Source organism: Neolamprologus brichardi, chromosome 19 (assembly GCF_056152115.1).
Source record: "Neolamprologus brichardi isolate AB-2024 chromosome 19, ASM5615211v1, whole genome shotgun sequence".
Taxonomy (NCBI): domain Eukaryota; kingdom Metazoa; phylum Chordata; class Actinopteri; order Cichliformes; family Cichlidae; genus Neolamprologus; species Neolamprologus brichardi.
In genome coordinates, this window is record NC_142122.1 from 6,059,426 (window position 1) to 6,081,585 (window position 22,160).

A 22,160-nucleotide genomic window follows, 5' to 3' on the forward strand; every position below is an offset into this window, starting at 1 on the left:
CCCACTGACATGAGGACCTTTTAGCCTACTGTGGGAGAACTAACTCACCCCACAGTGTTCAGATGATGCCATCAGCTGCAGATATGACTTCAGCCTGTCTTTTGTGCTAAAAAATAGTCCTTCTTAACGTTCCTACCCAGTATGAGCCATGCCACTACATGGATGGATTTATTGCATCTGTGCTTTCATAGTAATTTTATTAATCTTATTCTGAATACTTTGAAAAATGGATTCTGAACCAGTGCCAAAGGATAAGGCAAAAAATGCTGACTGCTGACATAACTCGGTGCTCTCACTCTTCGGATGGTTCCTCACTGTTGACATTTGCAGTCCGGGCACTACGCCATTGTAAAAGCTGTGTCTTGGTATGGTTTTTGGGTTTTGCTACTCCCACGGCTTATAGCTGTATTGTTGTGGGTGGTGTAATACTCAGAGGTTTTGAAGGCCACTTGAACTGGACGTGATTGGAATTGCAGACCTGAGAGGCCTTTAGAATTCGGTGATTGATAGTCCAATTAAGCAGGATTTAATAACTATGGCATAGACAGGCTGGATAGGCTGGCAGCCATTCATCACAAAGTGCATGTGAGTGTTTTGTGTACCATGCAAGGCATGTGAGGCCATGTGTGTCTACAGCTTCATACAGCCCAGAGAACTAGACTAATTTATGACCACACACTTAGTTTTCAGGGCTTTGTCGAGCCACCTGTGTTACTGTCCCATTGGATCTGCAGTGCAGGCTGCTGGCTCGTGTTTATCTATAGATTGAACGGGTCTTTGTGGAACTGCCTTGTCTCGCTAACCTGGGGAGACAGGCACGGCAGAATGCCAGGCTGGCCCCTCTTGGAGTGTGTCAACTGTAACTCAGGCCTCAAAGGGTGGTGAGAACATAGACAACTGCACAAAGCCACCTCCGCTTAATTCATAAAGCCTCAGTCTGTGCTGCAGTCTGCCACTTGAAGTGAATGCCACTATGTGGATGTGGAAGGGATAGATAGCTCTATCTACCAGGAGGTCCCTGCAAGCTAAAGGTCAAGTGACAAGAAATGTTTGGTATTCTGAGTTGGAATGTAGTCTCTTCTCTGCAGTTCAGAGGAAAGACACAAACTCTGTCTCTGAAGGGAGCATTTCCCAGCTCACCCTAAATGTTAACTGAAATGGCAATCAATAAATACCAGGTTGATTTGAGATTTTTCTAATGACTTTTCAAAGAGCAATGTAAAACTTAAACACGGGCGTCCTGGTGACTAGAAAGAAAAATGAGACAGTTTTATGTACCCGTTGAATCCTCATTAGAAATTAAGTGTTTATGCACAGATGTTGGTTGATATTGTCTATTATAAAACAGAGTCCCTCAGATTTTTTTATAGTAAGGTTTCAGTGGTGTACTGTTTTACAGTATGCTATGTATGAAAGTTGACAGTTGACCATGTCTTTAGAGCTGCATCTCCTTTTTTTTTTTTTTTTTTGCCTGTCACAGGTCACCACATGCATTTCTAATATGGATTAAATGCTATTTATGATACTGTAAAGGGTTTTTTGAACTAAAAATATTTTAAAAATGTATTGTTAATGTTAGTAATATCCATGCAGTCAATTTTTAGTTTTAAAAGCCAGGGATCAGACTGTCAAGCCCCTGCCTTCGATTACTCCCTCATCCACAATACACTGGATCCCTACTGTATGGCTCCTTATGCTCACAGGGGGCGTCGTCCCAAGTGGCTCATTTGAGCTGGGTTTGGCTGGGCCCAGGGGGGAAGGCCTGACCACCAGCCGGTCACCAACAAGCGTACCCTCCAGGTCTGACTCCCTGCTGGGGCTGGGGTGTCTAGGTGCCTTTTTTTTCTCCTGCATGCACGTTTATTCCTTCTGGAATCCCCAGACGAGGTTTTTCAGGTGTATCCAACTGAAAAGAGACCCCTGGACACACACAAGGACACACTAGAGGGATCATGTCTCTCAGCTGACTTAGGAATGTGTTTGTATTCCCCTATCAGAGCTGAGAGTGTGGATGAGAGGTCTGGAAATCTCTCCTTAGGCTGCCGCTGTGACCCAGGCCTCGCTAAGCAATAGAAAATGGATATGTGGACGGAGAGCGGTGTATTCATTATGATGATATTTGATACCACACCATCAAAATAACAAAGTGTTGAATAAAGAGCAGATATATTTAAAGTCAGCAAACAATATAAGAGGCTTAAAATTACAGTTTGTTGCTAAAAGGTTGTTAAAACACAATTACATGTACTTCTGCAGGAAATGCTGTTTTTCTGTTGTTTTGAATCAGTCTGAGATTGCTTTTGAAGTTCTTTGGTGTTCACTGTCATTTAGGCCTTTGTGTGCACACAAGTGCTTGTCTCAGCATGTTTGTCTGTTTTTTGTTTGTTTTTTTTTTAAATAATTTGATTGTGTGTTGCAGTAAATGAAAAGTCAGCTTCAGTATTCATGTATCATTTATACTCTGCAATGTCATGCTGTCCTGTATTTGCATTTCTTCACTTCCCTCCTCGTGCCTTATCTTTTCAGTGTAGCATTTTTGGCTCTGCCTTTAACGCAGCGCTGCACTGTGCGTCTTCATAGACTCCTCATTTAAAATTCTCCTCATTTGAAATGCTCCTTATTTCCTGTAATTTGTTAGACTTTGTAAACTGCCCTTCTAGGGCTCAAATCAACAAAACCAAATCTTGGTCGACTGAAATCTTACCTACTCTTCAACCACTTGATTTACCATCGGCGAGGGTGGGTGAGGAAAAGTTCACGCTTGACTTTTTGGCCATTTGTTTGAACAAAGTGCAGTCACACTAGCAACCAGCAAACTAATTGACAGCTGGTGTCAGTTTGTTTGGAGCGGACTCAGAGTACAAGTTCAGTTCATTTAAACACTAATTAAGCAAGTTTTGGCAAGTTCACAGTTTCAACATCGCTGCCTCTTTTTTTTTTCCCTCCCTTTTGCGATGGTAGATTGTTCGCCCTGCTGCCAGAAGTAATGTGGGCTATTGATGCACCACTTTTCTCCACATGGAAGTAACACTGGCAGCCGAGAATGAGAATTTGGTTGGATAAGAGCATATCAACCGGTCGATCTTGAGACTACAGCCCCATGTGTTTTGCACAGGGTTTGGACAAATTGACCTGACATTTGTCCATTTGGAGGGCTGCTTTACATGCAAAGAGCTCCACTGTGTTGACAAAGTTCCACCTATGTTGTTTTCAGGATAAGTGCTTTTTTTTGGCAATCAGGTTGCTGAGGCACGTCCTTAAACGGATACAGTGTGACACCGGTGCAGATTATTCCGTCAGATTGATGGGTTCCTTAGTTCAGCCAATTTAACCTGTCTGACTAGACAATCTTACTACAATTTCCAGCTGTCAATATGACTTTTATTTACCAACCTTGCTATCTGATGAATAATGCTCTTGTGTCTCTTTTGTGTGTGTGTGTGTGTGGGTTGAAAGGTTTGTCTCCTTCTGTTAAAAACACACCTGATAATCAAAAAAGTGCATCTGCTCCTCATCAAGACACAGAGGGCGACACCTCAATCGTAAAGACAGGTACTGGAGTTATAGCTGAGCTGGCTTTAATGCACTTCCTATCTGAGAATGTAGTGTGGGAATGTATTTGAGCTTTAGCAGAAGCTGGGGGAATTGTTCAAATCCCGCTTCTGTGTCTGTACACCTTAATACTTGAATCCAGCATCCTAATCCATCTGTGTCAGTGTCTCTTTAAACAAAGCACTGCCCCTTGTGAATTAAAGCGATGCCTTTAATAAACAATTGTGTATAATGCATAAGCAAGTGCTGCATAAATTCCTCCATACAGTGTTCTGTGTGCATGCTTCATGCACACAGAAGTGACAGAAACAACAACTGTCTTTTATTTTTGTTTTGTTTTTCTCTTTTTTAAATCCGTGCTGAGACAAACTACCCAAGGCTAACACTTGAAAACAAGTTTTGGGAAAGGCTAACAAGTTTCTCTCACATTTCTTTCCAGGTTTCAATTACTTTGTAGCTGAATCTTCCCTTCTTAAAGCATTCTGGCACTGATTTAATCAATTAGCTTCCCAGAGTCGGGCACTTAATGAACTAATGGCCTGTGAAGGTCTGTGAAAGTTAAAAGCTTAATGAGGTCCAGCGTCCAAATAGCTTCTTAAGAGCAAAATCCGGCATCCTCGTCTTCCATGTCATTCCCCAGTGTTGGGCGGGGATTAGCATGTTGCCCTTTAGTTGCAGCTTGGTAATGGTACATGCAACTGCAGAAGACTGAGCTCATTTGATGTGTGCTGCCTTAGATTGATGTGACACAGCTGCTTAGTTTTTAGGCAAAAAAATAATAAAATAAAGTGGTAATTGCCAAGATCCTGCTGCTGTAGGCACTGTCACACTTGGAAGAATAAAATGGAAAATGAATAATAGACTGAGCTTCATTATCTCAGTGGCATTAGAGTTACTGATATAGGTCCAAATGGAGGGATGGTGGATTCATTATTAAGAGGAGAAGCAGGCATTTGGTGCCGTGTGATTTTTAGATAACAATGTAGACAGCTAATGTCCCAGCTAAGCCTAGATGCAACAGTTGATAAGCCATTTTGATATATGAGTAGCGTGTGTGTGGCAGTATGGCTGTCTTGGTGTGAATTAATTATTAATGTGAGCTATTGCGTTTGCTTTGGCCATTTCATTCGATTTTTTGAGGGGTTCCTTCTCTTATTTTCTTGTTTCTGCATTGCACCCACAGGCGTCCTCTCCCGCTCGCTCTCCTCTTCGTCGTCTTCCCTGGACTCTCGACAGGGACCGGGCGCTCGACCCCGTCCGCTGCCCAGGCAACGGCTTCCAGCCAGGCAACGAAGGGAGCGTGTTTCCCCGAGTCCCAGAATAACACCTTCACCAGCCCTCCGCTCTTCTGCTGGCACCACAGCAGGTCTAATAATCTCATAGTACTGTATTTCATGATTTCCCATCATTAAGCAGAATCAGCCGCGTGAAATTGAGAGAAATGACCATCAAAGCTAACAAATGGTTTTCCTCTTCCTCGCAGGTTTTCGAAGCCGAACCCCCTCAGGTAGCAGCTCCCTGTGTGATGGCTCTGAGGTGCGCCTCGGGGAGAGGGTGCTGGTAGTCGGTCAGAGAACTGGTGTGGTCCAGTTCTACGGGAAAACCAACTTTGCTCCAGGTCGAACACATTTTCTCAAACACATGTGCTCTACTTAAAATATGGGTTTAGTTTGTATTTTGTGAGATCACAGTTCAGCAAAATTATTAAAGGTAGATATCATTTAATACAACATTCATTGGTCGTCTTCTGAATTATAAACCTGTTAGTGTCATAATAAATGATGAAGCAGAGCTTGATTTGCAATGTGGCTAATTTGTAAGTGACAAGTCGCTGAGCATACAGTTTCTCAGTCCAACCCATCCCTGGATGGAGGCTTCAAAGCAGGACTAACCAGTGGATGATGTTATGATGAGGCTATTATTCAGCGTTTGATGCTGGCATTTATCACATCAGCTGCAAAGCACGTTAATCACATTCTGATATTATTAGAAAAATGTCTTTCTCAGCTTATTAACTCGTCAGCTTTATTCACAAATTGTAAGATGTAAATTAGTGTGAACTTTCCAGCGTAAATGATCAATGTTCTCAATCAATGTTCCTATGGCGCGAAATACCTTCGCTGTGTCAAAGGTGACTGGCATGGCCAGGATGCACGCAAGATGTTGTGTGGTGACACTATAGAAGCCAAATCCGCCTATTTAGGTGGAGAGGTTGAGATGCTCGCTTTGGATTTTGGATTTAAATATAATGTCAAGTTTTTTTTGTTTTTTTTGTTTGTTTGTTTTTTAAACAAGTGTCTTTATTTGACACGGGGCAAATGCAAAACATCACTGCAGTGACTCCAAAGGATGCCTTATTGAAAATAAAACTAATTAGAAAATGCAAAACTACAATAACTTGGGTGTATTGGATATAGACAGGACAGTTGATAAAAGTCTCATTTTTGAGGAATTTCCTTAAAAAAGTACCTTAAGTCAGTGGCAGTGGTATTGTGCTTCATGTTGTGCAGCTTTTCTTTTCTTTCAGGCGACAACAGTAAACATTTCTACACTGGTATCCATGTATATGAATGAATTATAGCATACTGAGGGAAACGTGTGCTTGGCCCTTTAAACAAAATAATGGAATTAAGTAGAAAAAACTTTTTGTGTACATGACACCTTGAATTTGGAAAGAACTTTAACAAAGAAATCTTAAAAGCCTTAAATATTAATGATCCTTTTAATAAACCATGCCTGTCCTTACTTTGCTGTTTTCAGGACAGTCATAAAGAATTAAAGTTACCACAGTTTTCTTTTGTTTAACGTGCCTGTCCTGCATAGAAGTGATATTCTGGTATTTTTCGTGAGTAGTTTGGGATAAACTCATTGAAACGCAACCAAAGAAAGGACAAGAGTTGAGTGTAAACCTAACATGATGGATAAAAGACCATTGTTCAAAAATTAAAACCAGAGTTTTGGGGTTTTACAGTGAAATAACATGAATAAATGAACCCAATCAAGAAGGAGCAGTTTTGTCTTGAATTGCTGAACTTTGGGGAACTTTTGAGAACTCATTCTCTGCAGATGACTCACATGGATAAAGATAAAGATAAAGTGAAGCTCTGCTATGCTCTTGTCTTCCACCTTGGATGAACTCAGCTGCATTCTCATTCCCAACTTATTGCAGAGGGAATCCTTGAGTTCAACTGAAGATACTTGGCGAAAAAAAATTAGATTTGAAGAAGCTGTTGCTGAGCAAAAAGCCATTGAAACCCAAACAGAAAACAGCTCACAGTATTCATTAATATTTCAGTAGTAGTTCTGGCCCAGCACTAGTCATGTATGAATAAATAGTGATGTATCTCACAGCACCGAGGATCATGTTTGAAGGGATTTTAGTCTTAAGTTTCCTTTGATACTCTTAAATCAGTGTTAGCGATGCTTTGTTATCTCACTGCACCGAGCGCTGCGCTTCCATACTAAAAACAACAGCAGCTGCTCGATACTTCACAGCAACTTCACTTATTTTTAGAATTCTGGCTATACCTTCATCTGGCATTGCGAGGTGTTTTAAAGCCCTCGTAAAGAGAAAGGAGAAACATTGTCTGAACTTTCTGGCTCACATTGAGGAGTTGCATCATTTTACAGGACAGTGATTGAACGTTTAAGAGCTAAAAAGTTATTTATTTAGGAGCTGCCTGAGATGGAAGTGAAATATCACCTTTGCCGAATGTCCTAATTTAGGGCAAACTCTCCTATTTAGAGTTTTCCAATATATTGTAAGTATGAACTGACATGTGGATGTCTTTGTGAAGTAAATCTCCCTCCAACACACTTTAGTTTATTTACTGTGGATGTATTAACCATGTCAGTGGTTCCCAAATGGTGTACCGTGAGCTAGGTGTCGTGATTTTGTGTCAGTTAAATATTATTATCATTATAGCTATTAAAATGAAATAACGAAATCTTATTTTATCACATTTGTACACGTCGGACATCCTCATTAAGAGCGAGGAAGATTTGTGTGGAGATAAATCACACAAAACCAGGAGGACTTACTGTAAAGCTCCCTGTTTTATGGCGTCAGCTGAGCCAAAAATGCCACTGGGCAGTAGACTGATGTTGGGTTGAGTTAAATAATGCTAAAAGCAAATTAAAGAAACACTTGGAAACCAAATATCCTTCTTGGAGAAACCTTGGCTACTGTAAAGAATTGTATTTGAACCACAGGAAGCAAGAACATTTGATTTTTAGGAAAGCGTCTGTAACAGGAGCCGAGTAACCAACTCCAGCAGAAGCAGGCTCAGGGGCAGCCAGAGAGAGAACCTTACATCTGGTAAAAGGGATGATGGGAGCGCACCATAAAATAAAAGCAGTTGTTGGGATCTTTTTCAATCATTCAGTCATTTTTTTAAGAAGTGGTTTGGTGTCGCCAGTCTAAAATGATGTTTTTATTTTAAGGTGTGTTGCTCATTTATTAATAAGCCTCTTGATTTGTTGATTTCCGGTCTCTCTGTGCAGGACTCTGGTTGGGCATCGAACTGGACAAGCCGAGCGGTAAAAATGACGGGTCAGTGGGAGGAGTGAGGTACTTCACCTGCCCACCAAAACATGGAGTCTTTGCTCCTCCGTCTCGCGTTCAGAGGTGAGTCTGGAATCGTTAAGGTTGCTTTTCTTCTCAAGATTAACGGTCCCTTTTTGGTTTTTGCCAGTGGTCATGCCAGGACTAAAAACAGATTTGTCAAAGAAGAATGTTTTCTAAATGATTAAAAACTTGAGAGCAGATTTGATGGTATGAATTTGGCAATAGACCCCAGAAACCCAGAGGTTGCATTTCATTTCTTTCATCAATACATTTGAGTGCACTAATGAGCTCCTTTGACAGTATCATTTGTGTAAGTACTGACATATTTGATTTTGCCCTCTGTGCAGCTAAGAGGGCTTCTCTGAACTGGTGATTAACTCGAGTCTGAGTCGTCAAACGCGAAGCCCAAGGCCCCTCTCCCTGCATGACTTCTCTGTTTAATGTTTCACCTAGTAATGAGCCAGATGCCATCATCGCTGCTTTTAAATATTGATTATGGATAATGGATATATAAAGGTGGTTATATTTACCCACCAGTTTGTTGAATGTACAAACGAGACATCGCTTTAAAATGCTGCATTTATTTAAATGCGAGGCAGGTTTTATTAGTGATGCGTTCTGACGCTGAATCCATATTTTACAGCTGAGTGGAACGAACAGAGATCACGAGTTATTTCTAAATCATATTTAAGAATGCTGCTAAAGTGCAAATGGCCATATTGCCTGAATGTAGTTGTGGTGGAGTACATTGGATTGTTTTTACTGTGGGATAAGCAGCGTGACATGTTTAATCTTCACTTCAAAGTCAGTTGTTTTGTGACTACATGGTTTTATCCTAATGTTTGACGAGCTTTTGGAGTCATGTTCTCGTACTCCTGATTGTCTTTAAAGTTATGGAACAAAGTGTGGGATTGCTGTTCAAATGATCTTACCCATCAGCTACCTCTCTGCACAGCGGGGATGGAGATGGGAAAGAAACATTTTTATGTTTTAACTTTAAATATTTGGCAGAGACAAAGAGCGTAAACGATAGAACTCAGTTTGACAGATGGGAGTCAAAACTGCTGTAAACTGTTTTCATTTATATTCTCAGTTTATCTTTATTTATAAAAATATTTTTTACAAATAACTTTTACACACAGAAAACAAGATAAAGGTTGATTATGAAAAAAAGGGTTGATGTTGAAATTATGAATATTTATTAGACGTGTATTGAGTGAGTTTGGGCTTCGGGGAGGGAGCGGCAAAGACTGCAGAATCTATCACTGTGTTGATATTTCCTATGATGTGATAATGAATGGCTTTTTGTCAGCAAGGCAACTATAACTCCAACTGTGTTGTTTTTTCTCTCTTTTTTCATATGAAAGTAAGTCTGCTGTGTCTAAAAATATTGATTCTCTGGTTACTTTTTGTTTTACGAGGATCACAAACCACAGTCTCATTGGTTGAAGTCCTCTGCTTTTTGTTGCTGAGCTGTGTTTTAATTTTATATTATAATCTCCTCTCAGACCTGGATTAGGGTATCAGTGAGCTCCTGGACATTCTGTTATACTATTTATTGATTTATTGATACGTGATGTTCCAGAGATTCTCATTGGGATTCAGGACTAGCGAATGTGAGGGCTGCTCAGTAGCTTGAGTCCCTTTATATTCCAGAAACTGCCTACAAGCTCTGAGGATTTCATCGTTTACAGCAGTTGGGGAACTGCTGGCTAATGTGGAAGTCTGTGTGACTATTGATGCCTCCCCGGACCATCACTGACCCAGTGTCAAATGATGATCTTACCATACAGTCTGAAACGTGCACAGTGTGAAGCTGCTCTCATCTATGAAAAGAGCAGGGTATTAGCGGTGGATCTGCCAGTTGTGCTGTCTCAGAAATGCTGTTTGAGCTGCAAGACGTGGGGCACAGTTCCCACTTAAGGATATTGGTTTCTCATGCCATGCCCACGGAGTCTGAGTGTGACAGTTTGGTCAGAAAACATGCAGGAGTCGACTGCAGGAGGTCAACTTCTCGGGCTTCCTCTGTTCCTCTTCGCACAGTGAGACTGTGCAGCGAGACACAGCAAACTGCCCGGAGCTGCACTATCTGTGCAACCTGAATGAGCTGCAGGTACTGTCTCACACCTGTAATAACAAGGACACTTGGTAAAATCAATCAGGAAAGATGAGAAGAGGACAATGGTCTGTAGTCACCACCTGCACAGCCATTCCTTTTTGGGCTATTGTCCTGTTGTTGCCTCCGCAGCCACTTCTGTTTGCACCAAAGTAGGTGAAATTGATTCGTTAGCGTACTAACTGGACAGACTGATTTCCCTGAAGTGTAACTGACTCTGTGTTGTATTGTGATGATCAAGTGTTCCCTTCGTTTGTTTTGAGCAGTGATATATCTGGATCAACACATGCTCTAAAGAAAAGGAGCGCCCTGAGTTTATGATACGAGACAAAATGAGAGCATCCTTGTAAAAACAGAATATCGCACAATAATTGTTTCCTGAATCATCTTGGGAATCGTTAGGGAAAAAGTTTAATCACCCCCTCCTCCCTCCTGAGAGCGTAAGTGTGTGTAAGGGAAAAATGTACAGTCCTTTGTGGAGCTGCTGCTGTTAAAAGGCAGCATATAAGTACAGTGGAGTGCAGAACAAAGGCAAATTCCACTGGAGGCCTAATTATTATACACAGGATATGCTCCCTGGCATACATACGCACAAACCACTGAGTTATTCACTGCATGCATTGTTTTGTTTACTTCTTTTTCTTTCTTTTTTTGCAAATTGAATTGAATAAAAGCTGTTGACCTTTTTATTGGATGGCTCATTATTAGCACAGTGTGTCAAGTGTATTATGTGTGTCATAACTTGATAAAAGCCATTACACCCTAAAAAGCAGCTGGCATTGGAAATACTAAACATGTTTATTGTAAAGGAGCGGTGATTTACCAGAGCTCATGGACTGGTGATTAAATTAACACATTTAACCTTTCTTTCTGGGAGTAAATGCCACTTCTGCTTCATCTCTATGCAGATCTACCATTCAGGATTTGTTGCTTTTTTGCTTATTTCTTCCATTTAAAAGCTGTTTTTCTTTTTTTGTTTGTTTTTTTTGAGAGGGATTTCAGCTGCTGTTTTTTTTCCTTGTCATCTTTTATTAATTTTTTCTTCCTTTACTTTTTTCCTCCCTAATTAACTCCAGGGTACAAAGTGTGCTCAGCTAAGCACATGCTTTCCTGCTGTCAAATCAAGAATATCACTTTGTCTCCATCCAGGAAGTTGCTTCTCCTCCTCCTTTCTTTTTCCTGTCAGCAGCTATCACAATCCATTAGGAAGAACCCCCCCAATCCCTCCTCACACACTTTCCCATTTTCCTGTTTTCCTCATGTGCTGTTTGGCACACTGATGTTTAATAGCTTCCAATATTTGAATGCCTTTATAAATGTTATTATGGCTGTTATTATATAGTTGCTTAAGGCAATCTTAATAAGCACGGTAGTTTATCAGGTCAGGCAGCCAAAGACTGTTTCTATTTTTATTTTCTTTCCCCATTCAACTTGTTTTCACAGAGGTGGCCATCAAAAGCACACTAAACTGAATATGTGCTTACATCTGAATATAGCCAGTTAGAACCTGATATTTTTTTTCGAATTTGATGTAATTTATACACTGTTACAGTCGTGTATGCCCACAATAAACATTGCCAAGTTTCAAATAATGAGGTCAGCATGTACAAGTAAACCCCAATTAGCCAAGTGTCTTGGATCTGTCTGATGGCAACGAGAGCGAATATCCTTTTATACTAATTTCAGACACAAAAATCCCCACCAAGGTCCTTCAAGAAACAATTTTTACCACTTTTCTCTGTGTGGTTCTATTGAAATCAGTATCTAAATGAATGTGGAGGAAGCCTCATCATTTTTCTTTGGCCACAGGGATATAGAAAACACATTTATGGAAATCAAACCTGATTTAAAAACACTTCAGAAGTTTGGTGACTTTCTCCACAAAAAAGGTTAAAAAGCCATTTTCCCACCTGTAAGTTATACTTCTTCTACACACAAACAGTGTCAGCCAAGTGAGTTTTACTCTTGACTATAGATTTACATGGAGCAGCAGTAGAGTACAACATCTGGGCAGGTGTTTAAAATGAAGCACCTGGCCATACAGCTAGGAAAGAAAAGGTCGCCCTAAAGAGATCGCTGAGTTTTTTAGCAACAATTCAGTTTGTGAAATTTCTTTCCTACTAGGTGTTCCAAAAAAATAGTAACACTGCAAAATGGAAGTTAAGGAACCACAACAACTGAGCCCTGAAGTGTTGGAAAACATAACATTACAGTTGGGTTGCAGAGTGTGGAGGCGCATATTAGCTGCAGATCTCCAAACATCCTCTGGCATTAACATCAGCACCAGAGCTGGGAGCTGGGAGCTTCATGCCATGGCTTTCCATGTAGCTGTAATGTATCAGTACTCAGTACTTTTGTCCACGTAGCGTATAAATGCTTGCCACCACACAGCTGAAACTCTACCATCTGTGTCAGTGCAACAACATGGTTGCTAATTTGTTTCTGTTTCCAGATCTAGATTGGCTCTTTGTGTGCTTTAGTGTTCCTGAATGATCACATCATTTAGTTTTCTGTCACTGGCTCCACCAGCCTGCTGTTTTTCTGTTTATGAGGGACAGAAAGTGGGCTTTAAAAGGATAGTGTCCTCAAAGGGAGAAGGGCTAAAACAGCATGTTTTAGACAGTGATCAAACACTACGCTACATCAAGCATCACTGCAAAATAAATAAGGAATGTTTTTAAATTGTGAATCACGCAATGCTACCCTAGTAGGGTCCAAGAATACAATTAAGGAGCTGGAAACGAGCAAATTGGGGCCCATTTAATGAAAATTGTTTTTATAACCTCCAAAGGTTGTCTCATTCTGGGAAAAATCAGTGCCTGCTTCTTTTTGCAGAATCCATGGATCTGTTGATTGCCTTTCAGAGCTCACTTCCTCGCGCCTCAGTCATCCTCTGAGTGGTAAGAATTCTGCCTTCATTACAACCTTTGAACTACGCTAAATGTGACTTTGCATTTATTATTCTGTGTGTTTGTGTTGAAGCAATTGACTCCTGTTTTTGCCGTGCAGGGACAATTCGTCGCAGTTTCAGCACATCATCGGCCATCGCCACTCCGAAGGAGACGAACAGAAGAAGCCCCGTTACCAGGTGTGTCTGTCTTTCCTGCATATTCCTCGCATTATTCCCTCCCTAAGCTTTCCAGCTTTATCCGAATCCCCTGCAGCAATGACTGAATCAATACTGATAAGAAGCAGTGGTATTAGTCAGCAAAAGGTTCTTTTAAATGGCCAGTGCATGATTGTGGTTATAATGAGCGAGAGCAGGAAACTGAAGATCAATCCCTCAAACACAAAGCTCCCATGAATCTCCTGTTTGCTTATGATTTATTCTGTCACACTGCCTGGCTTTTCTCATAAATCTTTCTTACTGTATTTTTTTTTGCTCTGTTTCCACAAACAAACAAAACAAAAATAAAATAAAATAGGAGTCGTTCCAATCCTCACCGCCGGCGTTGGAGCACCCTCAGTGGGGGCAGTGGAAGTATTCCTGGAAGCACCGCAGGCTCAAGTCCCTCTCCGAGCTCTGATGGGCAGGTCCACCTCCATGTGGGCATGCAGGTCCTGCTGAGCAGCGCCAATGAGATGGCAATCATCCGTTACCTGGGCACAGCAGACTTTGCCCCAGGCCTTTGGCTGGGTCTGGAGCTCCGAAGCCCCAAGGGCAAGAATGACGGCTCAGTGGGCGGCCGTCGCTACTTCAGCTGTCGACCCGGCCACGGTGTGCTGGTCCGCCCCAGCCGTGTCACTTATCGTGGCATCAATGGTTCACGCTTGGTGAATGAAACCAGCTGAGGTCTGTGGGACGCTTTCTGTTTATGATCCGCTCAAAGCAAAAAAAAAATTGGGGTGTAAACGTCTCCATCATTGCATTGTGCTCAATAATGTTTTCAGTCATGTGCTGTTGTAACAGGAATAAAACCAGTTAGTAAGTACTTATTTTTTAGGAATTAAAGGGGACTTGAAAGCACTTTAAAAAGTTAACTTTAAATTCTAAATAGAATTTGTTTTGCAAAATGGGGAGGTGGGTGAGGGGGTCTTAATAAGACATTAAACACTGCACTACTTTAAATGTAATTGCACTGACAAACATTACTATGATAGATTAGAATAGGATAAAGTGGATGTTCCGCATGTCGGCGAGTAAAAACGTTTTCTATACCCAAAGCTAATTTTGATCACATCAAATGAGATTTTTATCAGATAATTTAAGAGTCCACTATCTAACCAAAAGAGTGCATGCGTTTGTGTGTGTATGTGCGCATGTTAATTAAGAGCACTTTGAAACAAGAGAGAATGATTGATTTTTACCACGGTCGCTATATGGCTTACAGATAATTGGCGGATACCGAATCTAAACTGAATATTCGCTTTATGAATCAATGAGAATTAAAAAAAGAGATTTAATTAAGCTCAGACCTCCATCAACCTCTGTTAAAATACAGCTGCATCAACAGGAAGTGTTTCCTCCTGTGTGCATCAGTGTCCCCCTCAGACTGTCTGTTAATTTGACGCAGACAGATGACGGTCGTATTGTGCTATGGCACAGCAAAAATCTATACCCATCTGACTGTGATTCCATTATGGTTGGCATCATACTGATAACACTTTTAAAGTGATGGTATTTGGATAGAATATGACATGGAATCAGAAGCTGTTCTCTTAAAAAGTGCATTAACTGCAGATGGGAACACACGAGATGAGTGAAAAGCAGATTTTAAAGAGACCTTTCACAATGAAGTTTTATGTATGGTTGCTCTGGACTGTAGTGCTATTTATTCATCTTCGACGTGTCTTTAATGCTTGTTGGCCAGTTTCACAGATAATGGCTGTAAAAGTGTCTCTTAAATAGGATGGAAGTAGATGGCACTTGCCCTGTGATGCTTAAAATGTCAAATAATATACATCTGAAAAATGCTCTTTCCAGAAATCATTCCAGAAATTGTATAGTAAGAGTCATTCATTCACCTGTTACTAAAGGCTCTTATCTGTGACAGGATGTAAACATTAATGGGGCCCTCATCAGTTAAGCCTGTAATGTTGGCTATCTGCGTGCTTTCAGTGACTGGCAAATGTAGAGAAAACATAAAGTAGAGCCTGAGATGACGGCGAGGGTCACGTCTGTCTGTATATCTATTCCTCCACATAGATATACTGCGAGTGTTTCAAATTATTCATGATGATTTGTAAGATGTAAGATCGTGCAGTGCACATGCATAGTAAATATTATTCCAACCTTTTTTTTGTTCGGGGATGTAGATCTGTACTGCAAAGACACTGAGGTTTGAGTTGGAAACGCATAATTAAAAATGGTCTCGGATGTTGCCCATCTAATGGAAGAGAATACGAGTTAATAATATTCATGAAACTGACCAGGTGTTTGCTCATAATTATTACTGAGTGTCCGTATTTTCTTCTTTAGTGATGCAGAAAAATACTGTCACGAACAGTGTGCCTCGAGTCCATAATTATACATAATGTGGTATGCTTCCTCATTGACCTGTGCAGCGAAGCACATCCGACACTTGGTAAGATTTAGGCTAATTTAAAAGTTGGCTCATTTTTTTTTTAAGTGGATTGTTTATTTAAATACACTTGATAATAACCTCCCAAACAAAATGACTTGTTTTCTAAAGCAGGTTGCTTTTGCTGCGAAATAGCCTAATATTAAAAAAAATCTGCCATGCAAACAAATTCGAGTAGCTTAATACGATTCAGCACCAGTGTGCGGACAAGTACCTGCTTTTTGTTTTTGTTTGACAGTGTGGCTCTTCAGGAGACAATGTTCAGTAGGAGAAAAACAAAATCCTTCATGAAACGACTCGCAACAAGATTTGTGAATGTTTTTGACCAAAAAGGATATGCTTTCTGGAAAATGGTGCTGCAGATTCTTTTAGTATTAAATCCGTTGTGTTTAAGAGAACGTGGACATTTCCAAAAGAGACACATGCAAAAATGGCAAAAATATCACTACAGGCCACAGGAAAATGTACCTTTCTGTTCTCTCCTTCTCCTCAGCATTGTCTAGACTGGTTTTAGCTGCGCGGTGACAGATTCACATCTTTTATCCGTTGGAGGGAGCATTAAATCTGTCAGAGCTGTCACACTTTCAATTTGCATTATAACCCGAATGTGAAAAAGCTCATTGTGATTCTATACTTTGAGCTGACTCCTATCATTTTTGAACTGTGTAATCTGTTAATGCCAGGTGTTAAATGTGTGAGATTTAAAGAGTGTTAGCAAGTGATCTAAAAGCCCTCTTGAATGTTCCCACCTTTGGTATCTAACAGTAAAATATGATGTCGTTGCATTTGTAGAGTGATGAATGGAGCGTAATTGTATTTGATGCTTAATTAAAAGCAGTGTGACACAGGAAATATGCAATCGTCCAGAAGCTTCAAGCGCAGAGTTTACTATCTGATTAGAGCCGTGTGAGCAGAGGAGTCAGCGGAGAACAAGCCATTGATTGTGCATGTTGAAAAACAGGCCCAGTATTCAGTAAAACGCTCATGTACCATCCAATTAGGGCGTGTATGCCACAGCAGCAGTTGTTGAATCACCAGTGCCCTTCTCTCATTGATCTGTCTGGTCAGGCCCTGTCGTGATTGAGGAGCAGTGGTGGGCAGACACAAGGTTGTCTGAAATACCCACCGCGGTGGAAAATATTCCCACTGAAACATTTTCAGCGCATACAAAAAGCTTCTCATTTACATTAAGAACACCGCTGTGGTGGTTCCTGCAACATTTCAGATCTCATCTTCAGACTGTGGGTGTTTTCTTGAACTCAATTCCCTCTACAAATGTATTTGAAGTGTGTGGCTGTGTGACACGGGGCTTTGTTCTGATGCATTTACATGTTGTGGGTAAAAAAAACAAAACAAAAGTATTTGTAAAAATAAATAAAAGTTTCCAATTTGACCTCTTATCTCTTTCCTCTTCTGCTCTTTGCTTTTATTGAGTGTGTTTGCCTGACATTCTCAGATTGTTCACAAAGAGCTGCCTTTAGGGACCCAAAAAAAAATGAAACGGCACAAGCACTTTGAAATGGTTACACGTCTGTTCACTTACCATCCGATTCCACCGGGGCTCATCTCCGTCAAAGCTGAAAAGCCTGGCGTGGAGTGGCATTGTTTGCCAGCCTGGGCACACAAATTCAGGTTTGAATGGGAGTGACGTGCGCTATTATACTGTGATTGTGGAACAAATAGATGTTTGAATGGTTGCATGAAATTGTTTTCAGTGCTTATTGTTGCTTATTTTTATAGTCCACACACAACAGAGGGGGGGGGAAAAGAGGGCAAGGGAGAGGATCCAGTGAAGCAGCGTCTGCCTGTCCAAACCACTGATCGAGTGATGGTTTCAAAGGTGAGAATGAAACGAGACGCGCAGCCATTGTAACTAAATAAATAAATATAGCCAAGTGGTATTGTCAGACATTAAAAAAAAATACAAACTGAGTGCCAGGAACTCACTTCAGTAAAAAATGTCACATTTAAAATTCAGTAGTTTGTATTTATTTGGACAAGCGTCTTCTATTGTGGAACGCCGATCGTGAAAAACGATCCCCTGATGACTTAATCTAATATTTATCTCACGCTAATTTAAAAGTAATCATCATTGTGTCTGATTTGAAGTAAATGGAGAAGTTGTCATGTAGGGAATGAACAGTGTGCTTAAACTCTTGTGCTTAAGACTTCAGTTTAAGTGGGAGAATAAGGGCATTTTTTTTAATCTTATTTAATGTCCATGAAAATGAATTGGTGGATGCAATTTTAACACATTGAATTAGGGATGCACCGATACTGGTATCGGGGCCGATACTGTAAAATGTGTGTGTACTCATACTCGTAAAAGTTAACCGATACCATGAACCGATACTAACTTATTTCATTAATCAGAGGGTGGCTTGTCATTTTTGTTGTAGTTTTTTGGATTGGCCACTAGGGGGACATCCCGCGCGAGTCAGACTGGCAGCTCCATATAAAAAAGAGAAACTGGAGGCTGCTATAGCTAGGCTCAACAAAATGTCAGCAGTGTGGACCGGAACAGTCAACTTTAACTCAGGTTTTGGAAAAGCGATGAAAAATGTCAAGAGAAAATCCACTGGCAGTTAAAATAACAGAGGCTCTGACTCATTTTATGGCTCTGGATGACCAGCCAATGCTGGCCATGGAAAACATAGGATTGCACCGTCTTCTCAGCATACTCGAGCTGCGATATGAAATTCTCAACCGCCATCAGGGAGATAATGGCGCCAAAACTTTCTGAAGAGGTAAAGACAAGCAGTGTGTGCGTGATGTCAGTCCTTGGTTTAAAGGCACAGTGGACTGATGATCCACGGGCAGATGAGGAGTTTGTTTGTCAATGCCAAATACTTTCCTTATTTTGTTTGTTTGTTTACAATATGGACACTCTGCAACAATTTAAAAGTTTATTTTATTCTCAAACCTAATGTGTATTTATTTTATTCCAAACAGAAGTGTTTATTTATTATTCCGAAAGCTGGAGACAGTGCCGATAGTTCAGTGATATTTTGTTAAATTACAATGTGGAGACTCTGCAATAATTTAACAGAAGTGCTTATTTTTCACTTGAATTTTTTTGTGGTCATTTTTATTAAGATATTATTCATTATCGGCAGAGAATAAACTAAAACCTGTCTTCCAATTCATTGCATTTGTGTGTGTGTGTGTGCATGTGTGGTAGAAGTATGTAGTAGGTTTTTGTACTCTGTATCGGCAAGTACTCAGATCCAAGTATGGTATCGGTTTGAAAATATTGGTATCGTTGCATCCCTACATTGAATAGTTATTTTTGTCTGAAACATTGTGATGCTTTTGAATCAAAAAAATGGTCTGACTTCACTGTATTAAGTGGAACAAGTATTTGTTCCACTTAATTACTTCTGATCTTAAGGTTGCCATAATTACTGGTTTATAACTTATAACTGGTTATAGCAAACACATAACCAAATAAAGGGAGCCTTAAATGGAGATAGTGCCGTATTGCTGAACCTGAACTTTATATGCATCCTGCAGGTAGACTGCGTGACAGAGCGGGGAGTCCTTACACCGAGGATGTCCCTTTTACTAAATTTGTTATGGATTCTCTTCTGTTTTGAAAAAGGGGAACAAAGTGCACATGCTGTGCTACATCATTGTTGCTATTAGTGCAAGTGCTTATGTAAATGACTTGTAAATGTAAATGGAGGCACCGGAGGCAGCTTGCAGAGAGCTTCAGTTGATGGGAAAAGTTTTGAGAAATGCAGTGATGCTTCTGTTTCTAGCCTCTCTGCATGGTGATGTCTTTGTCGCCTAAAAACATAGCAGCACAAATGCTTTTCAACTTGAATATAGCCTCTTGAAATGATGAAAGGGCCTCCCTGGAGCACACAATGGCGCTGTTTAACTCATGCCCCACTGTGTGAAATACTTGGGCGTTAAAGGTGCATGCTTATTTTCAGATAATGGAAAAGCATCAGAAGGATTTGATTTGACTCAGGTTATGTTTATGGAAAGGTTTTACTGTTTTGGAGGGTTGTGTAAACCAGTGTAGGATGCTTTTGTTTTTTAGGATTTTGGCTGTTGTCATTTTATGTTAAGTGACATGAGAATGCAGGTTGCACAGATGCATGAGAGATTAAACTGCAGCACAAACTTCTGTGATTGGATATTACCACAACTAATCATGCAACGAGTCATATTATTTCCCAGATAATTGCATTAAAATGCTCCAAAAGACTCCAACACCACAAACACGCTTGATAGGTTGGGTTCAGAGAGTCAGATTAAGTGAGGTAGATCCCAGCAGGTAATAAATTCACTCACTTTACAGCAGTGCCAAAGGAGGAAATTACCTCCTGAGACTAAACTGTTGTTTGCACCAGGGGGGAGGCTGGCTGCTGTAAAGTCATGCATCTTACCGCATCATGGGGTAACAGACTGTACACAAAAGATGGCCAGAGTTACCATGACGTACCATGACATCATCCAATGTCCTTCGGGTCCTACATTTTAAGGGCTTAACATTAAGGGTTGCTTTTTTGTTTGTTTTTGTTTCGTTTTTAAACCCGTATCTGTTAATTGGTGCTTAGTAAAATTAAAATACTAGAATTTTATTCACAAACAATAAATCTGCAAGGGTGTTCTGTACCTATGCAGAAAACCATATTAGTCTAATAATTGCATTGTAAAAAATGCAAAACAGAAAAGGTCCTAGCAGACAACCACCACCTGCAATTTACCAGGTTCGCTTGATTTTTTATCTTTGTCTAAACATAAACTATAAACCATGCAATATTAGTACATGTTCAGCAGAAGATACAAGGAGGAGGTTATCAGTTGCTACCAGGTAACTGAGAGGAATTTCATGTGTAAGGAAGTTGCTTGCCAGTAAAAGTGAAATCCAGTCCTATATTTAATCACCATATAAATCCAGGCTCCTCCTCCTGCTGAAAATATGCTCTGTGCTGTATTTAATAGTTTATCAGTAATCTAAAGTAATTTTAAAGAAGCAACAAAACTCATTCTGTTCACTTTACTAAGTTCTCAGTTGCATGATCAGCATTTTGTACTGAGCATGAAGTCGATCCCCGATGTGAGACAAATGGTCTTCGTGAGACTATGAAGCGATACTTTCAAACATGATGGATCGCACAACTAGCACAGCTGGCATGTAAGGAATATGATTTGCTATTACGAGCTAATGTACACTGTCAGCTGCACAGGCCTCTACAGTTGTAGGCATGTTTACACTGCAGGGATAATCCTGCTGCGGCCTCCGTGCACCCCGTCGGCTGGCTTACGTGCAATAATGACCAGCTCTCTGTACATAATCCATGTTATTACACAGCTACTTTACCAATGAGTGGTAATGATTTGACACAATTAATTTTTTTAAATTATTTTATATTAATCACCCAACCATTAATGTAGTAGTAGAAACACTTAGAAATAAGCAGAAAGTGCATAGTGCTAGCCTCAAATCCATGGATCTTCGTCTCATATCTCTCCTGTCTACTGACCTCATTATATCCTGGTGTTTCCTCTTTTTCATGCATGCCACGCTGCTTTTCATGCTGATTACTGCGATGCTTGAGGCTTTTTGGAGAACAGCAGCTCTGTCCTTGTGTCAAACATGGAGAACGTTTCAAACGGCGAGGTCAACATTCTCCCAAGTAATCCCTGAGAGCAAAAGCTCAGTCTTCACACTGCTCTCAACACTCAGTTTCAGAAAAGTGTTTTCTACCCTTGGCTCTGTATGATATCAATAAGTGTGCATATTCCTGGTGTGGTCATTGCAGACGCATAAACCCCACCCACCTGCAGCCAGTCAGACAAGCGATTGGTTAAAATGCAAGGAATGGAGCTGAAAGGGTAGCTTCGAGATAACAACAGATTACTACAGGAGCTTTAAAGGATTTACAGTTTAGCGTTCAAGAATTCAAATGTGATGCTAAAAATTAGATTAACACGTCTCTGTGTGCAGGAAATCATAACGGCAGGCACAAATCACATGGCTGCCTAGTTGAATCCCAGATTAGGAGCTTTGTTCACGCTTTATCTCATGTTTTGTCTCTCTCTACATCTGTCTACTGTCACATAAAGGAAAATAAAGGCTGCGCTCCAGATTGGCTGAGCTGCGGTAAATCAGAGTGCTGTTGGTCTTTGCCAGCTGTCTTTTTGTGCAACTTCTTGAAGTAAATGCTCAGCTAATTTCTTTTTCCGGAAGACCACACAGGGTGCCAGTCCTGTCAGCTTGGACAAGGAAACTGAGGCTATACGGTTCACGCAGTTTCACCAAAATTGGACGAACGGAGTCTTTACTTCAGAATTTGTTGTAAATGAAAAGCATGGATCCATCATGATTTGTGTCAATGCTTCAAGGTCTGATTCACTATTAGCAAGATGTATCTAATGAAGTGACCCA

At 40.5% G+C, this 22,160-nt stretch overlaps 1 protein-coding gene across 3 annotated transcripts in view; it reads left to right on the forward strand.

Annotated features, from left to right (window-relative positions):
- LOC102783240 (CAP-Gly domain-containing linker protein 4) overlaps nucleotides 1–17,157 on the forward strand; it is a 57,030-nt gene extending 39,873 nt beyond the window's left edge. For 2 of the 3 annotated variants that reach the window (XM_087832795.1, XM_035911393.2), the window contains exons 10-16: nucleotides 3,457–3,552; nucleotides 4,736–4,918; nucleotides 5,036–5,170; nucleotides 8,056–8,179; nucleotides 13,071–13,135; nucleotides 13,245–13,323; nucleotides 13,661–17,157. In XM_087832795.1, coding sequence (XP_087688921.1) covers nucleotides 3,457–3,552; nucleotides 4,736–4,918; nucleotides 5,036–5,170; nucleotides 8,056–8,179; nucleotides 13,071–13,135; nucleotides 13,245–13,323; nucleotides 13,661–14,027 — 1,049 coding nt within the window. In that variant the 3' untranslated portion in view covers nucleotides 14,028–17,157. The remainder of the gene's footprint in view (nucleotides 1–3,456; nucleotides 3,553–4,735; nucleotides 4,919–5,035; nucleotides 5,171–8,055; nucleotides 8,180–13,070; nucleotides 13,136–13,244; nucleotides 13,324–13,660) is intronic. The other variant, XM_087832796.1, reaches the window with a different exon arrangement.
- Nucleotides 17,158–22,160: the final 5,003 nt, after the last annotated feature.